Genomic DNA, 23,562 nt, shown 5'->3' with positions numbered 1-23,562 from the left:
ATAATACAAATCAAATTGAGGAGTGGCAGTAAAGGAAAATCATTGTTCCAAGGTGAGCTATATTTTCTGTCTACTGGAAGGGAAAATACAGGCAAGTAATTACATCACAAAATTGTGTGGTCAGCCACTCTTGTCTACTAAACAGGAGTGTTCAAGTGGATGCATGAACTCCAAATTTTGTTGAGAATCTTTCCTGAGATGGCAGAATTTATTAGTTTCTGCTAAGAAAAACGTATTTTTCCAATTGATAAACCTGCCTATGTTTCACTAAATTAGCTAATTTAGTAGTCAAAACTATAAAAAAGCAAACAATGTCTATAATAGTTGTCAACATATACCAGGAGCATTTTTAAAATCTGACTAAAGCTTCTTCTCTCCAGGTTTTCTCCCAGTCTCTCCTGAAAAATTCAAAATGAAGGCAAACACATAAATGGATTCTGATGAAGAGAAGACCAACTGGGGACATAATCTGGAGGTTATGAAAGCTGCAGATGGAGAAAGAGTTTTCTTTGCAGCTATACATTTTCTCATCACACTACTATCACTTACTCCATCCTGTAAAAGAATAACCATACCTAGGAGGGAGTCCTGCAGGGGAAAGGGGACACTGGGGAAAATTGCCTCCCCACTTCTGTTGGCAAGAGTCTCTGTTGGCAAGCCTTCACATTCACAGATGCCAAGCTAAGTTTCCACTCAGTAAAATGCAAGGACTTCCCCAGAATTTTTGGCTCGCAGGAGATTTGCTGAACTGCACTCAAGTTGCGCATTTTGCCTGGTCTTATATAAAGTCCCTTGGTGTAGAAACTGGAACAGAAATCAAAGTATCTTCAGGCTGGAATTGGTTTTAGCTTCCACCACAATACCATGTAGGCCAGAGGGAATGATTGCCCCATTCAAATCTTTGAGATAAATACACTGACTTTAGTAAGTAGGATAAAGACTCAGCAACCAATGATATGGATATTATTCATTGTTGGATTATACAGGTGGAACAGCATGCCCATTTATTTATTCAGGAGAATAAATAATTGAGAATGTGCAAAGAGTTACTCATTAACAAGAGTGAGTAATGAAAAAATGGTTTGATCACCAGTGCTTGATAAATGCAGTGTATATTCATTTCTGTATCAAGTTAGAAAACAAATAAAAACAGTTGCTATGGGAGATGATGAGAGACAGCTGAAGCTGCCTCTCCAGAGCAGGCCCAAAATATTTTGCTGCCTGAGACAAAAAACAAGAACCATGCAGGCCCCTCTCCATTCCATGATGGCAGAGGTGGCACTATCCTCCAGTGCCTCAGAAGCAGCCCTTGCCCCCCTGAGCTCTCCCACCAGGGACGGATGTCTCACACTGGCTGATGAAGGGTCTCTCCCTGCAGGCTCTCCAGGGAAGAGCAGGGAGCTTGTTTTATCTAAGTATAGAGGCTTGGACTGTCAGTCCCAACTTCTGGAAAATGAAGGGCTCCAAACAATCTCAGGTAACATTGCTCAACTGAAATTATTACTGCACAAGCAATTCTTTAGAGCATTACTGAAGAATACACCTATGAAAGAGGAAGTGTTGTGGAGAGATCAGGTAATCAGGATAAGAATAAACACAGTACACATTTGCCATAACCATAGTGCCATTGCAGTACCATATCACGAAGCCCTGTTGCATATATTAGGACAATGGAAAAAACCTCATAGCTAATGTTTATTGATGACAACGTGATTTATTTCCACTTTACAAAATTCCACTCAACGTACACCTGGCATTCAAATAATGAACCAAAGGATTGTGCTGGAGGTGTCAGCACTTTCCCACAAGTAAGTTTGCTTAATTTAACAATCTTGGCATTATGAATCAAACTGACTAAGCTGTAGCTGTACCTCATTTTTTGTAGTAGATTTAAAGCTTTCTACAGAAGACTGTTTTGATCATTGGTGGATCACTTAAAACTTGCTTCATACTGCTACTGTGATGATTAACATAGTAGGCAACAAAAAGAGATTCCTTGCAGCCACAGAAGAAACATTTTGTAGTACCAGGGGTACAGCCTAGTAAACTCTGGATTTGTAACAAAATCCTTGCATGTATAGGATAGAAGGTAAGCTAGAGTTCTTTCGTTTTCTCAAAAAGGTCAGGTCTGTCTGAATGAAGCTTAGCAATACTACAAATGGAAATTTTATATGCCTAACCAATTGGTTGTAGATACAATATTTCATGCTGCCCGTTTCTCCAGCTGCTCTAGGATAAATGCTGTATTCTTTTGGGCTTCCTCCAAGAAGTAGGAAACTTTCCTTTGCATCTGCAGGAGAGAGAGATAAAATTGCTTACTTTAGTCCTGAATTACAAATGAAGGAGTGGTATTTTGTGAAGTCAGGCTCAAATTATCCTACTTTGGACACATTATGCAAAGACCTAGCTCTCTGGAGAAGCTCTAATGCTGGGAAAGGCAGAAGAAAAGAGGAGAGGACAACCAGCAGTAAGGCGGGTGGACTCAGTTACAGCAGCAATAAGTGTTGGAAGAGCCGAAAGACCAAGACCATCATGGAGAAAATCTATCTATGAGGTCGCTAAGAGTGAACAATGACTTGACGGCCCAAATCAATCAGTTTTGTAAAGTCTAAGGAAAGAATAGGATGAGTGTACTGGGAGTTTCTTGTCACAGCATTACATCTTCTTTGCATGGACTACACCACCAATGCCTGTGTTTGAATTACCTGCGCCTTTAAAAGCAAGAGGGATTGGCTCATGGAAACTTGGGGGGCTCAGAGAGACCTCAAGACAGCACCATATAAAAGCACCCCATGTGACAAGTATTTATGTTTATTATTTCGGGGGGGGGGGTAAGGATTACCAAGGGCTTCACATCACTCACAATATCATATAAGCATTCGATAACAGGAAAGTGGTGAATTATAATTTCAGTAGATGACCCCACGCTCTGTGGATTTTCAAATGGCAATGATGCATTTGCACAGTTACATTTAGTGTGTCAGCTGCTATCTTCACTAAACTAGTCTGATCTGGCAACAACTATCCATGTTCTGTTTATGTTATATTTAGAACATAGTTATGCACTCTAACAGAGCTACTCTTGCCGAGCTTCTGGTGCAAAATATGGTAGCTAATTTGCTAACCAATGCATGCTTTCAAGCCTGTGGCACCTCACTGTTGAACTATCCCCATTGGTTGGAAGTTATTTTTAATTTCAGGAACTCAAAGCTGAGGGGGTTAGCTATCCAAGGAACAGATACTTTTCCAGATATTAAATTTTTCCAGATACTAACATTTGCAGGATGGACCTTCTGAGGACACTGCAACTCAGTTGTCAGACACAGTATAGAAAAGATATTTTCCTGAATTGTTTTCAAATTGTGGAATACTGTATGATGAGATTTTGCAAAAAGGGTAGCATGAATGTATTAATATGTAGCTCCTGCCAACCTAGCAGTTCGAAAATGTGCAAATGTGAGTAGATTAATAGGTACCGCTTCGGCGGGCAGGTAACAGCGTTCCATTTAGTCATGCCGGCCACATGACCACGGAAGTGTCTACGGACAAACGCCGGCTCTTTGGCTTTGAAACGGAGATGAGCACCGCCCCCTAGAGTCGGACACGACTGGACTTCATGTCAAGGGAAACCTTTACCTTTATTTACCTTATAGCAAAGTAAACAAAGGAAGATCAGATCTCACAATGGAATGTAGGTCAGCTGCCACAGCCACTGCCTTTTTTAGATGAAAGCATGTAGATCTCAAGAGTAGCCCATTAGCCTGAATCAATAAGGCAAGGATAACAGACTCCCCTGCTCAGACAGGCACAGAAAAATAGGGGAGGCTAAGGGAAGGGGCATGAGAGTATACCAAAGGGGGAGGTGGGACTTTTGCCTTTTAAAACTTGACTGAAAATTGGCAAATCCCTGATAAGTAGCCCTAAGGGAAGTGATGTCTATCATGAGTAGAAGAAGCTTAGTGAGTCTCTTGAGTCATTGTGGTGAAGTATTAACTCCCCCTCCCCTCCACAGCCTTAGTTCCGCCATACCTGAACTAAGTAAGGCATAGCTAAAAATGAGCTCCAGGGCATGATTTCAAACCAAGATTGAGAGAGGGGGCAATGCAATTGCCATACCTGGGGGCATCTGTCCAAAAATTGTATCATATATTTTCTCTTAGAAGTTCCTTGTCTGTGAAACTGTGGCTGAAACCCTTAACAGAAAGAACTCCATCTGCCAAGTCAACTCTCCCTTGACTTGGAGAAAAATCTAAAAGACCAGAGTCTGACAAGCCCTCCAGCCCTCCAGTCCAATTCACATCACCCAGATCCATTCAAATATTACCAGGCACAAACAAGAGGCACAAGCAACGGGACTGGTGAGGAATCCTCCCAATGGGTTCAAGCATCCTTTTGAGGGAGACTTTGGATGGACTTAACTAGGCAATTTTTTTTCATATATTTCTTATTTCAATAAGTGCCCTGTCTATATGGCACTTCAGGTAACTAACATTCAAGACTATTACAAAATGTGACCTAGTTAAAACCCTAGTTTGGAAAAAATTGCCAGTCTTAACATAGCTGCAAAGCTATTTCAGCCTTTTTTAAGAATACAAATTAGTATTGAATTGTGCACAGTTCTATACAAATGTGAACAATTCCTACCTGTTGTGTGAAGCCTTCATCTGCTATATCTTTCAGGTTGGTGATGACATTGAAATAGGCCCCAAACACACCTGCTTCTAAAGCTTTAACTGCCACCTAAAATCAGAAACAGGAGGAGGAGAAATGCCAGTGATCACGAAAAATGGAACCTACCAACCTCATGCGGTCAGCTGAGTCTACCGCCACAACCAAGTTGCAACAAAAGTTCAGCTCAATAAAATAATTAGTTACACAACTGAAGATCAGTTCTGTCCTCAGACTGGGTATCATAAATACCTGGATATCTGATCTGCAGGCTATGTTTCCATGCTGTGCCATTTCTTTCAAAAAAGGCCATAAAGAGTTAACCTTTTCTGCCAAGGAGAAAGGGACATCAACAGCATTTTTCAGGCCTAGCTGCATGGCTGCTGTACGCCTGCAGACAGGGAATAAGCAAAGAAAACAACGCAATAAATCTGGTGGGACAATTCCAACCCAGGAAAGCCCCAATAATGCAGCTGGAAAAGCATCTATCTTGCAATAAAAACAGATTAAGAACTACCAGACTAATTTTGCCATGTTATTTTACTTTTTAAAAAAAAAATTAGATATGCATATGTATTCAATACAAAGAGAATGCCTCCCTCCGAGGAAAGCCAGTGTAATGTAATACAGTAGCTCAGGTGCTACAGCAGGCCCAGGTTCACTGTATTGGCCACAGACGTTCAGCCACTCTCTCAGCTCAACCGACACCTCCCTCCCTCCCCACAAGTTATAACTGGGCAGATCCACATTTTCTGTTTGGCTGCTGCCAGGACAGGCCACCCGCCACTTCCTCAGTGCAGGAATGGATGACTTCATCCTCTTTTCACTCCCAGCCCATTGCAAGTGCACCCGCAGCCGTTTCTCCTGCTTCAATTCAAAAGTGCTGTTTTCTGATCAAAGCTCTTAAGCCCTCCAGAGTGGATGGTCTCCAACTCTTCATTCCATTCTAACAGCAGACCCAGTTCTGATTGGCTGCAGGGCCCCTCGGTGGCAGCTCCAGGTCATTGTCCAGTGCAGCCATTTCATTCTGGCCTGAAGGCCTGCTATGTTCTCTGCTTTCCTCCTCCTCCTCCTCCTCCTTCTTTTGTAATTGTGCAGTTAATGGTCTGTTAACTCCTTGAGCCATCCTTATCTCTAAAAGCTCATGATCCATTCATTCAGCCATTGCATCTTTCAGAAAGTATTTATTCCTCCTCAGACTGAGTGAAGCAAAATTTTCCAAGATTTCTCACCCCCATAAGATTTCACTTCCTTTCCCTTGTTTAAAAACATATTTATCTTGCAAAAGTAGGAATGTTACTATTTTCTTTATATGAAGCTGAACGATCAGATCTTCCTTGCTAACGAAGTTTGCATGGGCCTACCAATGGCCATAAGAGCCAGTTTTGTGTAGTGGTTGGGGCTCCAGACTAGAAACTGGGAGACCGTGAGTTCCAGTCCCGCCTTAGGCACAAAGCCAGCTGACCGACCCTGGGCCAGTCACACTCTCTCAGGCCTAGGAAGGAGGCAATGGCAAACCACTTCCGAAAAACCTTGCCAACAAAACTGCAGACGTAGTATATTTTATGCTGTACTTGGGGTGTCCCCAAGTCACCAGGAGTCAACACTGACTCGAAGGCACACAAACACACAGACAGGAACAAAAGAACAACCTGTTCCCCAGTTGCTTTGCATACATTAGCACTGGAATAATGATGGCACCATAAGGGGAAAACAGAAAAAGAAAGGAGTTTAGTGACAGAGGAAATAGTATTGGAAGGTGAAGGCATCCATGTATGCAAACATCTGCGAAAGCCGACGAAAGGCACAGGACTCATGAGAAGGGAACAATCCCTAAAAGAAAAGGGCAGTCCTGGTGAACCAGTCCACACAGTTGCCAGCCAGCAGTGTGGAACTGTCTGGAGTGGAAGACCAAGTGCTCTATATGCTGCTTTATGCTCCAGGAGGAAAAGTATAATATTAACTAAATAAAGAGATTCTGAGGAGGAGAAAGACTCTGAAGAAAAGAAGAATCTGAAAAGAAGAAAGCCCCAGATTCCTGAAAACTAGAGTCAGAAAGGAAGAACGTCTTGCTGTTCTTCACTCCTTAAAAAGAAACAGTCCTGATTAGGGACACCCCAAGTACAGCATAAAATATACTACGTCTACAGGTAAACAAAAACGGTCACCCACTGAGAATTTCTTTACGGAATTTAATAAAGGGCAGTCTGCCACTTAGAGCAGGATGGGAAAGGTGTTCTGTCCCCAAAAGCCACATCAGTTACTACAGTATATTCAATACTGGGCACTGCATGGAGCTTCCTCCACTCCAAGATTATTGTTTGCTTACTGGCATTACTTCCTAAATCACCAGCCTGAACTAGAATCCCTGGCAGGAAGGAGGAAGCCCAAGGCCTCCTGCCTCTCACAATCCCAGGGAACAAAGCCTATCTCTATGGCCATCCACAAAGGGAAGCCAGCAATCTTGGCCACTGGGAGAGAAGGAAAGGAAGGAGCCTCCCACAGCACCCTGCCTTTCTTTGCTGGTCAGCTGATCCACCACATGTTGCACCCCCTGTCCTACTGCACCTTAAACAGGTTTTTAAAAACAACCTTACAAAGGACTGGATTTGTGAGATGAACTAAGATTCAGTCATTCACAAATCAACTGTGATTTATGAGGTGTACTAAGAACCTTTAACAAGAAACCCTGAAATCTCAACAAAATAAACATCTTGGAACTCTTTGAGGAGTCTCTGAACTGATATAAAAGCAAGTCATTTCTTCATGAGAAAAAAGGCCCAGCAATGCCTTGTGGCATACCTCTCTTTCTCCTCAGGGGTCTGCTTAGGAAGTTTCATAGCATCCTGTAGGGAAGACAAACACATATTTAGACTACTATTCTAATGGACGTGGGATAGGCACGGGGGGAGGCTATAGCATGGATTCCCAGAACTTCTCTTCACTTTACCTTTCGTGTGCAGTCTACCCGTCTCCCAGAAATGCAGCTTCATCAAACAAAAAGCAAAAAACTCCCCAACTCCATCCCACATTTTTCTTGTCCAAAGATACCAGATGCACAGAAATACACATTTGCTAAAAGTATGCACCCTTCACTCACCATGTAGCTGCTGAAAGCTGAGGAGTCCCTATCTACTATGGCAATGAGCTGATTCATGGCCTGATGAAACGGAGGTATGAGCTGCCTCATAACTGGGTCCAGATCCTCAAACTGACGCTTTCCGTATGTCATTAACCCCACCATGCAGCCAAGTGCTGCTCCCTAGAAGGAGAAACATTATGATCTGAAACCTTTGCCACGCAGGAGGAAGAAAAGCAAGATGCCTACGCTTCCCTAATTTCATTGACACCCAGGACTCAACCCTTTATGTTATATTAACATGCTTACATCAAAATACTGAGGAAATGATGAAAGATCTGGTAGGACCCTGAAGGAGAAAAACTGCTTGAAGGACAGACAGACAGACAGGAAAAATTAGGTTCTTTACAACAATTACTTAGTCCTTTGACTACAGATGAGATCAAAAAAGTGATTTGGAATAGTGCATGAGTAAACTTTAGAAACCATACTCTAAGCATTTGTACTTACCTTGCTGTGTAGTATGTAACATATATGGAAGCCATTCTTGCTTGGATTTAATTAAACTTCTATTATGTATGTATACCGTTAGTTTTGCCATTGCTGCATATTCTCCAAGTTTAAGTTCCCAGTCAGGTATCACTGGTGCTACATCTTTTTTCCAGCATCATGCAAAGTTTGTCCTTGCAGCCCTAAGCATGTATCTTAATAAATCATGATATTTTTATTGATATGTTATGGAATTATACCAATTAAAAATGTAGTTTCATTTCTAATTTGATTCCTAAGATTCTCTGAATGGTGCTATGTACTGTATGTCTTTCCAATACTTTTGAGGGTTTTTTGCATGTCTACCACATACGGCAGAATATTCCTTCTGTCTTGGGGCATTTCCAGCATTAATCACTGTATGATTTGTCTGCTTTGGCCATTACTGACAGAGTTGTATACCATCTGTAAAACACGTTATACCAGTTTTCTCTCCAATCAGAGCTTGGGGTGAATTTTCTAGACTTGTTCCACAGTTCTTCCCATTGTTGTACTGGGACAGTTTCTTTGAAGTTTTGCATCCAACTTATCATGAATGTTTTTATATGTTCTGTCTCTGTATCATAACTAAGTAGAAGTTTATAAATATGGCCTAATAGGTAATCTTGATTCTCTAGAAGTATTTCAAATTCTATCATTTTTCTTAATGTCCCTCCCTTGTTTCTGAGGTCAGATTTTATTCTTCCAGCAATAGGTGTGTAGGTGTGTTGATGGTACGTTCTGTCCTTTGCTAAGTAATTCTTCCCGTGTCTTTATCTATTCATGGGATCTGGGTAGACCATGTTTGCATATGTAATTACACTTTAATTACTGTAGTCATCTCCAACATGAAATGCATTTAGAGGAGAGGCTAATGGTGAAATCGGTGGACTTATTATTTTCCTTGTGGAGTTCCATACATTTATCAAGCTTTGTTTTATAATGTGTCCTCTTGGGGTCTTATCTGTTTTTGTGTCCCTGTACCATAAGTATCTATGGAGCCCATTAGCTAGGCCGGCTCCTTCCAACATTGACATTCTGCTGTCAAACAGCTTGCTCTATAATACACTTCGAAGTTTGGAAGAGCAAGGCCACCTCTGTCTTTTGAGCCTTGTACAATTTCTGACTCCAGGTTTTTTCCACTTCATATAAATTTGCTAACAGTTTCTTGCCATTGTTGTAAAATTGGAACTGGAATTGGCGCCATTTGACAATAGATTTTGACGTTTTACATTTCAATAGATTTTAGATTACAGCTGATTCAATCAAAAAATGTATATTTTGGACTCACTGAACCCCACAAAAGGAATGGATGTATTGTTGGAGAGTAACACTTCATTAAAACATATTTTTAGTGATGGTCTAAAATTGTGATGTAGTGATGTTCTGGGAAGAAGAAATTGCACATAATAATTTGATTTTGAGAAATTTGTTAGTATTTTTGGATATCCATATTATTTGGAACTACAGGCAGTCCTCATTTAGCAACTGCCTCATTTAGCAACCATTCACAGTGATGAAAAAGTAATGTTACAACCAATCCTTGCATTTGTGACCTTCACAGGTCTGTAAAGCAAAGGAAAGCTAAAGGAAGATCATAAGCACAGTCATGGTTTCACTTAGCAACTGCTTTGCTTAATGACCAAGTTGCTGATCACAATTGTGATTGCTAAACGAGGGCTACCTGTGCATATCTATTACATGGAAATAGATGGGTGGACAACAAAAACTAATTAATTTCTGGCATTTATGTGGCTATGGCTCATACCCTTTCCTCTGCTGGGGCCGTTTCACTCATTGTCTTTAATTATTTTTATTACGTTCTTTTATTAGTTACATATCCCAGCTGTGTGGAATGAAATGACAATGTGCATATATTTTAAGCAAACATGTAAAATCACCTGAGGAAAAAAATTCCTCAGAATGCCAATTTCAATGTCATTTGGCTGGTGGATAGAGAAGGACCTTTTAGCTACACTCAACAAAAAATGCAGAATAAGTAATTCCAGGGATTATCAAATAAAGGAAAAGCTTGCACTCAATATTGGCTGACAGCAATTTATTTCCAAACTTCCAAGTTTAGTAAACTTGGATCTTGCTAGTGGAGCTCAGCATTACAATACTGTTATGGAGGAAGCCCTGTGTAGAACCACTTTTTGAAACTGCATCCAGCTAATTGCTCAGCACCATAGACACACTGGATGATGACAGATGCTCCTTCCTTTCTTCCCTTCCATTTTTCTATTCTTCAGCTATGCCTTTCACAGAATGCCTGATTAACGCAGCTATGCAATAATGTTCCTGAAGCATCTTCTGTTTGCATGTATCCTTGGAAATCTGAAGCCCCTTGTCTCTCCACCCAGTTGAGAGACCAATGGGGGAGTGCAAGAAAGAAGAAAGGATCTTTTTCCTAAGATATCCTGGTTTTTGGTTTAGGTTACATCGGGAAAACCAAATATTTGTATTTCCTCATTAATGTGAGTTTCTTCAAACAAGATAAACAAGATAAGGAAACATAGCTTTAAGGACTATTTAGGGCAGTAGCTTTAAAATGGAATGTTGAAGTAACTACGTACCAAAGATGATATTGCTGCTGATACTGATCCTCCACCAGGAGCAGCTGATCTTGCACCAACTTTCTGCACAAAGTCATGAAGAGACAAAGATACCAGGCTGCCTTTTTCTCTGTCATCTGCCACCATATCCCTTCCGAAGGCAAAAAGCATTTAAAAAATCAGTTCCATGAACTGCAAAACTCTGCTGACTAGAACAAAATAAAGTCAAGAAAGGAGTGTGCTCAAACATCTCTCTGTCAGGTATAGGTGCAGCTTCTTTGGATCATGAAATGATCCAAAGTAGACAGAAGTTATTCAAAACTGGGAGAATGTTCCCTCCCCAATAAATAGAGACCTCTGTACTGTAAATTGTTTTGCCTCATTTTAGAATATGGCTGTGAGTTTCTCAAGCAAAAGCAGGCCACTTTGGGACCATGGCATCACATGAATTAAATAGTACTTAAATAAATCTTAAATATGTGCAACACATATTTGCATAATTGTAAACTGGAAATGAAATAATTTGCACCTTTTAATCTATGCCTAAGATACACGACACGCTTTCTGGAAACTGCCCACCTTCTGAAAAAGTTAAGAAATAGAAGCCAATGTTCATTTCTCCAAATTGCACTTTTACCTCTGGCCCCACAAGTCAAGACTTCCAATGCAGATGGATAAAAGTCATGCTAGGGACTTCATTATATGACACATCCATAGACAACCCACCCAGCCAAAGTCCTCAGATAGATGTTATCACCATTTAGCCAACTAGGAGAAAATGAAAATATCCATACTCAATTATGCGCTCCTTGGGATTGAATGGAGACAAAGAATCCAAGCCCAATCGATTAATTACCTGAGATTCAAAAATGCAAATTCATAGATGATTATTTCATTAAACAGAAATTGACATTTGAAACAGGTGAGTGTCTTTTCAGAGAAGGTGATAAGGTACTGAAATTGTCTGTACTTGCTGTGATGAAAGGGGAAGTCATTTCTTTATGTATTTCTTTTCTTTTTTGTTACTATATTCTTATTTTTTCTTTTCTGTTTTTTCTTTTTATTTTATTTTCTGCACTTTCTATCATTTCTTTTTATTCTTTTATACTTTTTTAGTTTATATTAGCTTTTTATCTTTGTAATTGTAACCTTTAATAAAATTATTATTTAAAAAATGAAACAGGTAAGGGTCTTTTGTTCCTTATTTTTCAATTCAGATTACACTGAGCAAGGCACCTGGAACAGTAGCCTGGATGTTGCAGATCTGTAACTACAGATTGTATTCTTCTGAATCAATCCAGTGCAAACTGTTCCATTTCTTCATGAAACATGTGATAAGCAAGCAGTCCACAATTGTAAGCTCACAGTGCACTGACCCTGATAACTCCTGCCCACTTGAGCATAGTTAGCAAGCTTTATGCTCAGCATCTAGAATGGAAACTCTCAGAATAGATAGGTAGGAAAGGAAGGTATGTGGGGCCAGGAACAGACAAGTTTCAGATCTGGGCTCTCCACCACAGATCATATTTTAGTTCTTCCTCATCATTTGTTAAGAAATAAACCAGCAAATCTAAATCTTCCTTGTATGTACCCTTTGCTGATTTTAAATCAGCATTAGACTGTGGGAAATACTCAGGGATACTGAGATTGCTTGGTGTCTTCAAAAACTGCATTTCAGTTAGAATAAGATGTAATTCACATGGCTTACTCTCAAATCAAACCTCTGTACTCAGAGGAGTCAGACAGGCCGCATACTATCATCCCCTGTTCAAACTATAAGAATTCACTTGGAAAGAAACTCAATGGCCCAAATTTCTACCCTCCACAATAGCTATTTTGAATGTCCCCTTTTGCTGTTGTTATAGATAAGATCTCCAGCCAGTCTCAGATGAGCTTGATGCAATTTTTTGAGAGAAAACCATCTAATAATCAATTTTCAGAAAATGAAAATAATCCTCTTTGCCTAAAACCTAAGAAATTGACATGAATTATAGATAGGCAGGAGGCTGAACAAATGAGGTGTTTCACGTATCTGGGTATAGCGTTCTGGGAACAGGGTCATGGAAAGCACACATGGATTTTGTAGTCTTACTGCAATGTGCTTTAATGGGTTTAAATTCTTATGCACAAAGTATTAAAAGGTGATATTCTAGAACAGTGATGTGGTTCACTCAAGACACTAAGCCATAAATTATGATCATGATTTACTGGATAATCACAGTTGGCTTGATTTATACAGCACAACAAGCCAAAGCCAAACAACCCACATTATAATTAAGCATATTGTGTGATCCCATTCTCTAAAAAGGCATGTTATTACAAAGGTTTTGGATGGTAGGTAATAACAAGGGAATACAGCCTATCTTCAAGCTAAGAGCTTAAAAAGTATCTGTGTCATCATGAGGAGTGAAAACAAAACCTCTATTTGCAATTTGAATGATTTTTGGAAAGGTAATCAGAATTTAATTAAAGATATTAATACATTTTATAGGACACTCGAGTTTTTCTTATGTGTGGAGTCCTTAGTGCTCTCTGAGCTTGGTTGTTTGCTTGCAAATGTTTCATTACCCAGCTTGGTAACATCATCAGTGCTTTTTCTTATTTTTCTGTTATAGTAAACCAAGATATAAATGGATATCAAAAAGTTACCAGTCTAATTTTATGTTCCTCCTCAAGGATGAAGATATTTTCTTTCTTGATATAAAATTCTGCTGCATCTAACATGGCCTTTTTAGGAATCAGACCCACTAGCTGAGATCCTACCACTGGCAGATGGAGATCCTAGAAGCAAAAACAGGCATTTTATAGATAGCCAGCCTACAGTCCAAAGAGCCCACAGGAGCCATTTCCACAGAGACTGAAGCACTAGATCAGGACCAGGAAATCCCTACAATATAACCCAGAAAGTAAGAAGGTACAGTCACCTCAGCACATTCCTCCTAGCAGATCTGGTTTTCACCTTTTTAGCTGCTGTATTTATATACATTACTCTGATAACAATACTAGTTCACCACATTTGGAATATTTCATTACCACAACATTGTTACATCTTATTACTATATAGGCATCCTGGGTTCAACACAATTGTGATTCAGCCCTCCATGTATTTAAAATTTGAATTCTATCTGTGATTGTTTTCAACCATACCTTTGAATGCCATTTTTCAACTATTGTCTAAAAGTTTCCATTGTTGACTTATTATAGATTTGGCAGCTAAAACTAAGAGTATAATTAATTATTTATTAATCAGCTTCACATTCTCTCCTCAGATATATGTAAAAACCCAACTCTGGGTCATATTCTATTTTTTGTTTAATTATAGACCTTACTTTCTGGAAATTTTTCTGCCAGAATGATGCAAGTTTTTCACAGGTCCCCCACATATGAACAAATGTACCCTTCTCTGTATATTCTTCTAACATTTTATTGAATAATTGCTAGACATATGCATTATTTGTACTGAGGTTAAATGCCATCTTATGTATAGGAACAAAAGAAGAACAAAGATTTCATCTTTTTCACCAAACATGGATGTAACTGGACCAAGAATAAAAATGAGTAAGATATTATTTCACTTACTTTTAAACCTACTATGTCTAAGTGTGTGATTCTTTATGCTTGGGAAGGCTGTGTGTGTAAGATCAATAACCTTTTTTAAAAACATTAATGAGCATCTGGTGTGTTCATTAAAGCTATTTTAAGATAATATTCTTCTTCTGTGCCAGCTTCTCAGCTGTGTTAAGCTCTGCTCCATTCAGTGGTTCTAGCAGGCCACCAAATGGCTTCACTCTTCACATCCTGACCTGCATTTAATTCCACCATAGTTGTAAAATTGGAGAACAGTTATTGTAATGGGCTGTGAGAATAATCTTGAGAGACAGGAAAAAGAGCTGCAGCTTAGTCTGATGTCTGTTAGTCTGTTAAACAAAATCTGAACCCAAACCAGAAATGTAATTTGAGAAAGCATCTCAGAATTGACCATCCTGAGTTCTCTGGAATGTAAAGGCAAGGAGGGGGGGAGCACTTTCAAACTAGCCAAATTCTGCTACTGTAACCTTACAATTAAGGTAGTATTAGTATTCATGATTTTGTTTTCCTGGTCTGCCTACCTTGAAGGGTTAACAGCTATGTGGAAATGAATGTAGAAATGTTAAAGAGCTTCAGGGGGAATTTCAGACAGGACTTCCCAAGCCCAGCACATTTTGCTCCACTTCACCCTAATCCCAGGTACATTTAGTTAAGCACCCTTGTGCCACCCACCTTGGCATCCTTGCAGACTTCTTCATAGACCACATGAAGAGGAGTGGTTTCAAAATCCAACAAATTCGTAGAGACTTGAGCAATGTTTTCCTCATCCAAATACCATCCCATGCCTTGCACCTGTTTCAACCGCCCAGGCTATAAGTGAGAAACAGAGAGGGCTCTTTGAAAAGCACGCACACAGGAAAAGACAAGTCCTGCCTTTTGTACTAGATTCCAATTTGTTGATCTAATGTTTTTAAAAAATGACAGGCCCCACCAGTCTGATGTCTGTTTAGCCCTGTTTTGGAGGCTTTATTGGGTACAGGATAGGGAAGATCTACAAGCCAACCCTTCCCTGGAGTACCTGGTCCTTACTACGGCCCTGCTCCCGAATGTTAAGTGCTATCCGGTGTGCCAGTTCCTTTGTGCACAGCAAATTGATGTTGTATGCTATGAGGAATTTTCGTGCTCCTGTTACAGTTGCTCCCCATCTTGGAACAAAGGTTGCAGGGCCAAAATCAGGAGTCCATTCTGCCTTTTTTAGCTTGAAGAGAGAGAAAGAAAAGAGTGCTTTCACTCTAATAATATGAACATTCTGTCTGTGCCAAATTTTAAAATTTGCTAAGCAGTATCATCCTATGGAAATAATTTGACACTTGAAGTGATATCAAAATATCAGAAAAGATTGCTTTTCTATGGGATGATGACAATATATTGTATCAAGTCCTGGATGTTAGTGTGCTAGACAGAACGTGTTCTAGGGTTGCTGTGACTCCATTTTCCATCAGAAATATATGAAAAAGACTTTAGTATACTTTCAATAGTCTGTTAAACTTGTGATGGACAATGAAGAGGAAACCATCTTGATTCTCTAACTCTGACATTTACTAAGTCATTTAGAATAATTGTTATTATGACTTCTGATTTCAGCTGGACTCAGAGATAGACCACACAACTGCTTTTTGCAATAACTCGTTAAAAGCTGGAATTATTTATAGGCTGAAATATTCAATTACTCACCGAGGTCTTTGGGAATATTGATATATTTCTATTAAAAAGAAATCTTAAGCTTTTATTATAGGATCAGGACTGGTGTTGGAGGTAACAAATACCTAAAGCAGATGTTCTACTTATTCTCTAATGATATGTTGTATAATATTCAGCTGATGGCAGTCTACTTGTTACTTATAAATCTCATGTGCTATTTAAAAGAAGTTGGGAGGTTCTGCAAACAAAAGGTGAAATAAATATCTTATGGCAGTGCAAAGCAATGGAGACACCTGAACATATGGATTGGCAAAGGAAAATATAAGAATGAGCTTATTTTAGGAGTAACTCGTTTTATTAGACCACAACAGAACTCAGACAAAATTAAATATATACAAGGCTAACATTCCAAACACTTAAAATGATGCATTTCAGAATAAGATCTAGCTATGTACCTTTTCTCTAAGTGAGAAATTTGAGTTGTGGTTTTTAAAAAAATATTCATAGGTTTTGCATGGGTTTTTTTTTCATATATGTTTACTGGGTTCGAATTTGTTTTAACAGTGAATATAATATTATTGAAAAAGAAGTAAGTCAGATCAAATATAACTTACAGAATATTCACAGAAGACTACCCATAGAGAAATACACATAAAATGTATACATGAGCACAAAATCCACAAGATGATTATAGGAAAGATTCATGTGTAAGAAAAAAGGGTATCTTCCCTCAACCATCTAGAAGGACTTGCCAGTGCTTAGTTACTGATAAAAAAGTCAATAGCAGTTTGAAGATGCAGCTGCAGCTGTTTCATTCTTTCTTAGACTAGCCAGAAAACATTCCAACCAAATCTGAGCTTCCTTTCCGGAAACATCTGACTAAGAACTGTAATCCCGAAGCAGAGATCCTTGTTCTCAAGACAGTATAGCTAATGTTACAAATAATATTGTTATCTTACTTTCTCAGGCAGGGCTTCATATTCTCCTGCTCGGACAGCAGGCAAAGCTCTTCTGTTCTCCTTCAGAGCTGCTTCACCATATAGGTACACTGCAAATAAAGGCTAGATTCACTGAGAGTTGCCATCTTGAAATCTAAAGAACCCAGCTTGCAGGAAGTTGATGGCGCATTGAAAGAATGGAAAGGAGGCCTAGTCGCTGTACAATTCTATGCTGCATAATCAGTGCCAGCTTCAGGCTTTGATGGTCCCTGGGTGAGATATTGAGGGACTTCCCTCAGGAGCCCCATTTCTTCTTTATCATTCTTATAACTGCCATTTGCTTGCCCTGGCCTTCTATCCACAACCCATATCATAACCTAGAAGGTAGGTCAAAGCTAACAAAAGTTGGGGCTCTTCTCCTAGTTCCTGTCATTGTTCTTGCTTGGAGAAGATTTAGAGATTGAAAATCGAAATAATTTTACCGGGGGAAAAACAGGATTACTTCACTGAAATGGAATTGGTTGACTGAAATGGAAAAAGCCATGAATTGGAACACAATCCTTGGCTGATTGCCCAGTGCTTACATATTATGGATGCAGTAGGAGACCTCTAGTGGCACCTCCTGGCCTCACACCTGTCCTTCTCCAGCACTGGCATACGAGCAGCATTGTGGCTTCAGAATCAAACTGAGGACACAGGATATAACCTCACTAACTGTTGCTCATATAGCAACAGGAAAACCTTCATAAGGTTTGACACTCTGCTCAGAACTTCATCACAGCAATGGAAAAGTCTTCCTCAACAAGTCTGCATAGTGTATCAAGATCTTTACCCAAGTTTGATAGACATGTTGACACTGAGTAAAAAGAGCACAGACCTTCCTTGGGACTGGAACAAAGGCTCCTTTCTGTGAATGGCCCAAGAGAATTTTGAACTAAAGCTGATTAGTCATTGTAGTCTTTCAGACCCAGCTTCCTTATTTTTCCATGTCAAACTCACCAGGCACCTGCAGTTCATCTGCTAAACATTTTCCAAAGAGATTAGCAGAATAAACACATTCTTCCATAGAAACATTCCTCACTGGGATGAATGGGCAAACATCCAGAGCTCCCATCCGGGGGTGCTCACCTATATATGAAAGCAAGGCATTAAAATGTTCAATAAAATCAGAAAGAGAGGTCAGAAATAGTAAAATGGAAAAGATAAAATGTAGGGTATGTTTTATTTTCACATGTTGGAATATATTGAATATACTGTACTAGAGGACTAAGCTAACATTCAGGGTCACTGTCAGGTCTGGGGAAAGTAACTGATTAATTTCAATGAATTTGCTTTCAGAATCATTAGTTCTAGGCAACAAGTGGCATGTCGCAAAGTCAGGACTGTGCCTAAAAATAACATTAAGAAGCAAAGCATGGTTATCTTTCTTCTGAAATTTGATGACACTGTCCTATTCTGAGGCAAGACTTTTGACCAAACTGGAGATGATATGAATTTCTGTACTGATGTCCTTCACATTCACATGCCAAACAGAAGTGGTCAGTCTCACTGTATAAGATTTCCCCCCTTTCAATCCATCTTTTGGTCAATAGTTGTAAGTGTGGCACATTCCAATCTTCCCAAAAATATAAAGACTCACATTGTATAAAGAACATGGAAGCACTTGCTTGGGTAATCTTTTATTACAAAGCCTCCAAGCAGCAGGCTATGTATTGTTGCACTTTATCTTTACAACAATTTCATGAGGTTAATCAAGGCTATCCAAGATTCCTAGCTGAGCAGTGATTTGAGTTTGGATTCGAAAAGTCCCATCACTGGTCCCCACGCTGCATCATCTAAAAGATCAGGGCTCAGAGAACTTTCATACTGAACCATCCCCAGAGGGATGGTCGGAGTTGTCGCATCACAAAACACCAGGCTGCAGCCCTAAATCCCAGACCTTTTCACTCACACATTGGCTCTCACTTTTTGTTTCCTCTTCTCTGATTACCTTTATGTTTTGCCATGTCAATGAGTTGAAAAGCAATTTTAGCTGCATTCAGTGCACCCACAACAACATCCTCAGGACTTCCAACAAAGGTGTAAACTGTCCGATTAGTGGAAGGGCCCGCATCCACATCCAGGAGGAGGCAGCCCTTTGTCTGAGAGATGGCCTTGCCAATCTCATCTATCACCTGTGACAGAGAAGAACCAATGAGAGAGCGTGAAAAAGAAGCACTTGATATACATCAGTTAATTCCAGTCACTTGCCTTAACTGGGAACTAGACTTCGATGTTCTTATGATTAGTCTTAATTCATTTTACCCTGAAAAACTTAAGAATGCACTTTCCCCTTTCAAACTGTTACAGTAGAATCCACTGATTAGGATTCACTTCAAGGGTGAATTAATCAAGTTCACAGTTGTAAATAAAGACAGATGAACAATTCCTAATCTACTGAATGAAACTGCTTCTTCTGCACAGCACTGATTGCCTAGTTCTGGTATCATCATAACCTCTCTCTCCCTCGGAAAGTTTTAAAGTGAATGTTAGGTTTTGTTTTTTAAGTGAAAAACGTATAAATAAATGCTTATGCCACTTAGAAAGATCAGCCTCTCCTCGTGATCTTTTTCACAGCTAATTTGTAGGGAGATGAAGTGTGCCCTGTGTTGGGTTGTTCATCCCACCTCCCAAAATCTGTTTAGCCCTCACTGATGATATATGTAATTTTTATTATTTCTTAGAGTTCAGAGAATTAGGGAGGTGACTGCCTGAGTCACTTCCCAATGTTACCTCATTCTGGAGGTTAAAAATGCTTCAGTCCCTTCTGCCTAGGCAACAACTCCTGCATATCTCCATCAAGGTCATCTTTCTTACTCTCTACAGCTTATTCCCACAGCTCAGGATTGTAAAACTCACTTAGAAAAATGGATTTCATAATTGTCCAGTACATTATACAGCCACACAATAGGTCTCCTTAGAAAGAAAATAATACAGAACTTACCTTTTTATTGTTTCCTTCGGAAAAATTGGGAACACACTCCACTAATTTTGACATTATTCTAGCTGGGACCTGTCCTTGTCTTAGGCTTGTGAGAAGCCTGGATATTTTTTTCCCTTTTGCTCTTTTGCTTTAAAATGAAAGTAAAGCAGAACTGGGGTTGTTATGGCATGCATCTAATGGCATTTCTCAATCCTCATGGTTTCTCATTAACTACCCAAGTAGCATCAGCTACGAAGTCATTTGCTGGCACTTTGGACTGGCCTTTCTCTCTTTTTCTAGAGTTTAGCCTTGGCCCTGCTCATCATTGTTGGGGTTCAGCAGTTGCAGCTGCCTTGAAAAGCAGAGTATTGCTGCAAATATGCATTCATGCTGCTCTGCAAAGAACTGAACGGAGATGAAATAGAATTCTTCGTTTCTCTGACTGATGAAATGAGCTTTATCCCATTAAAATTGTGTTAGAATATATCTCGTCCCTTTAAAAGCCAGAAGACTTCCTCCATGCACTGATCAACAGGAAAGTTGCACTAATGTGAGAAGCACTGCACTGCAGTATTGTCCAATTAGGCCTTGTTTAAATCAGCGCATCCCCGGATGCCTATGAGAACGCGCTTTAAAGCGGATGATGCCTTCCATTCGTTTAGGATCTTCTCACGTTTTTATTGAGAGTGAGACTACCATTGCACGGACTCTTTGGCGCCTCACAGTTTCCTGACCACAGGGTGCTTCAAAATGTAAATAAAGAAGCAGGGATTTTCTCTGTGTTTGTTTGTATTTATTTAATCAAATTATAGGTTGCCTTTGTTTCCTTAGCAACTCTGCACACAATATCACACTTAAAAATTAAAAACAGCAACAAAAGAGAAAAAAACACAAGTCAAACAAGTAACAGTAGAAATATTAGCAACCTGCTTTAGGAAAAATATGCAACATATGAAACAGGGTCACAGATCTTTATCCCTCCCCCCGCCTGCTCTTTGTGAGACTGCTAATCACAGGATACTTCCTGCCTCCCTTTCACAGGCCTCCATTCTTTACCAGGATGATGCCAAAATGTTGAAATAGGAATTGTTATGTCAGGACAGGAGAAAGCCCTACCCTTTTGCATCACGATATTGCATGGAACAATGCAAGGGGCAGAGTTTATATCACCACATACACTTTGTCACTTGCTCCCTGCAGATGCCTCTGTCTTCTGACATTCACTTGTTCTCTGACTCTCTGCCTGGAAGGATGTAGCTTGCTGGGAGCTAAACTTAGCCTGGTCCCTTGCCCCCTAGATATTTGTTGTTTATTCGTTTAGTCGCTTCCGACTCTTCGTGACTTCATGGACCAGCCCACGCCAGAGCTTCCTGTCAGTCGTCAACACCCCCAGCTCCCCCAGGGACGAGTCCATCACCTCTAGAATATCATCCATCCACCTTGCCCTTGGTCGGCCCCTCTTCCTTTTGCCCTCCACTCTCCCTAGCATCAGCATCTTCTCCAGGGTGTCCTGTCTTCTCATTATGTGGCCAAAGTATTTCAGTTTTGCCTTTAATATCATTCCCTCAAGTGAGCAGTCTGGCTTTATTTCCTGGAGGATGGACTGGTTTGATCTTCTTGCAGTCCAAGGCACTCTCAGAATTTTCCTCCAACACCACAGTTCAAAAGCATCTATCGTCCTTCTTTCAGCCTTCCTTATGGTCCAGCTCTCGCAGCCATATGTTACTACGGGGAACACCATTGCTTTAACTATGCGGACCTTTGTTGTCAGTCTGATGTCTCTGCTCTTAACTATTTTATCGAGATTTGTCATTGCTCTTCTCCCAAGGATTAAGCGTCTTCTGATTTCCTGGCTGCAGTCAGCATCTGCAGTAATCTTCGCACCTAGAAATACAAAGTCTTTCACTGCTTCTACATTTTCTCCCTCTATTTGCCAATTATCAATCAAGCTGGTTGCCATAATCTTGGTTTTTTTGAGGTTTAGCTGCAAGCCAGCTTTTGCACTTTCTTCTTTCACCTTCATCATAAGGCTCCTCAGTTCCTCTTCGCTTTCAGCCATCAAAGTGGTATCATCTGCATATCTGAGATTGTTAATGTTTCTTCCAGCGATTTTAACTCCAGCCTTGGATTCCTCAAGCCCAGCTTGTCGCATGATGTGTTCTGCATACAAGTTGAATAGGTAGGGTGAGAGTATACAGCCCTGCCGTACTCCTTTCCCAATCTTAAACCAGTCCGTTGTTCCGTGGTCTGTTCTTACTGTTGCTATTTGGTCGTTATACAGATTCTTCAGGAGGCATACAAGATGACTTGGTATCCCCATACCACTAAGAACTTGCCACAATTTGTTATGGTCCACACAGCCAAAGGCTTTAGAATAGTCAATAAAACAGAAATAGATGTTTTTCTGAAACTCCCTGGCTTTTTCCATTATGCCAGGATATTGGCAATTTGGTCTCTAGTTCCTCTGCCTTTTCTAAAGCCAGCTTGTACATCTGGCAATTCTCGCTCCATGAATTGCTGAAGTCTACCTTGCAGGATCTTGAGCATTACCTTACTGGCATGTGAAATGAGTGCCACTGTTCGATAGTTTGAACATTCTTTAGTGTTTCCCTTTTTTGGTATGGGGATATAAGTTGATTTTTTCCAGTCTGATGGCCATTCTTGTGTTTTCCAAATTTGCTGGCATATAGCATGCATTACCTTGACAGCATCATCTCGCAAGATTTTGAACAGTTCAGCTGGGATGCCATCGTCTCCTACTGCCTTGTTATTAGCAATGCTTCTTAAGGCCCATTCAACCTCACTCTTCAGGATGTCTAGCTCTAGCTCACTGACCACACCGTCAAAGCTATCCCTGATATTGTTATCCTTCCTATACAGGTCTTCTGTATATTCTTGCCACCTTTTCTTGATCTCTTCTTCTTCTGTTAGGTCCTTGCCATCTTTGTTTTTGATCATACCCATTTTTCCCTGGAATTTACCTCCGATGTTTCTAATTTTCTGGAAGAGGTCTCTTGTCCTTCCTATTCTATTGTCTTCTTCCACTTCCACACATTGCTTGTTTAAATATAATTCCTTATCTCTTCTGGCTAACCTCTGGAATTTTGCATTTAATTGGGCATATCTCCCCCTATCACTGTTGCCTTTTGCTTTCCTTCTTTCTTGGGCTACTTCTAGTGTCCCAGCAGACAGCCATTTTGCTTTCTTGGTTTTCTCTTTCTTTGGGATGTATTTTGTTGCCGCCTCCTGAACAGTGTTGCGAACTTCTGTCCATAGTTCTTCCGGGACCCTATCTACTAAGTCCAGTCCCTTAAATCGATTCTGCACCTCCACTGCATATTCCTTAGGAATATTGGTGAGCTCATATCTAGCTGATCTGTGGGTCTTCCCTAATCTCTTTAGTCTGATCCTAAATTGTGCAATAAGAAGTTCGTGATCTGAACTACAGTCAGCTCCAGGTCTTGTTTTTACCGACTGTATAGATGACTGCCACCTTTGGCTGCAAAGGATGTAGTCAATCTGATTTCGGTGTTGTCCATCTGGTGAAGTCCATGTATAAAGCCGTCTCTTAGGTTGTTGGAAGAGAGTGTTTGTTATGCAGAG

The 23,562-nt window shown here is 40.1% G+C and overlaps 1 protein-coding gene across 1 annotated transcript; it reads right to left on the bottom strand.

Annotated features, from left to right (window-relative positions):
* Positions 1-1,698: 1,698 nt before the first annotated feature.
* Positions 1,699-20,129, bottom strand: FTCD (formimidoyltransferase cyclodeaminase). The gene is made up of 14 exons (XM_063317827.1): positions 19,981-20,129; positions 18,988-19,171; positions 17,997-18,125; positions 17,019-17,107; positions 15,437-15,616; positions 15,091-15,228; positions 13,480-13,611; positions 11,625-11,686; positions 10,852-10,981; positions 7,769-7,930; positions 7,471-7,514; positions 4,921-5,059; positions 4,645-4,740; positions 1,699-2,290 (listed from the first exon to the last, which is right to left on the bottom strand). Exons 1-14 carry the CDS (start codon positions 20,032-20,034, stop codon positions 2,204-2,206), a joined length of 1,626 nt encoding a protein of 541 aa, XP_063173897.1. The 5' UTR covers positions 20,035-20,129; the 3' UTR covers positions 1,699-2,203.
* Positions 20,130-23,562: the final 3,433 nt, after the last annotated feature.

This window comes from Candoia aspera, chromosome 1, assembly GCF_035149785.1.
Source record: "Candoia aspera isolate rCanAsp1 chromosome 1, rCanAsp1.hap2, whole genome shotgun sequence".
NCBI classification, from domain to species: Eukaryota; Metazoa; Chordata; class Lepidosauria; order Squamata; family Boidae; genus Candoia; species Candoia aspera.
Note: the sequence above shows the minus strand (reverse complement) of the source record. Positions and strands in the feature narration are given on the sequence as shown.

What these genes read in the sequence shown, in the direction of transcription:
- FTCD (XM_063317827.1), bottom strand. Translation starts at nt 20,034, where the DNA reads ATGTCAAAATTAGTGGAGTGTGTTCCCAATTTTTCCGAAGGAAACAAT. An exon ending in TGACATGGCAAAACATAAAG is followed by an intron (nt 18,126 to 18,987) that starts GTAATCAGAGAA and finishes TTTCATATATAG; the next exon opens with GTGAGCACCCCCGGATGGGA. An exon ending in ACCCCTGAGGAGAAAGAGAG is followed by an intron (nt 5,060 to 7,470) that starts GTATGCCACAAG and finishes CCCTGTCTGCAG; the next exon opens with GCGTACAGCAGCCATGCAGC.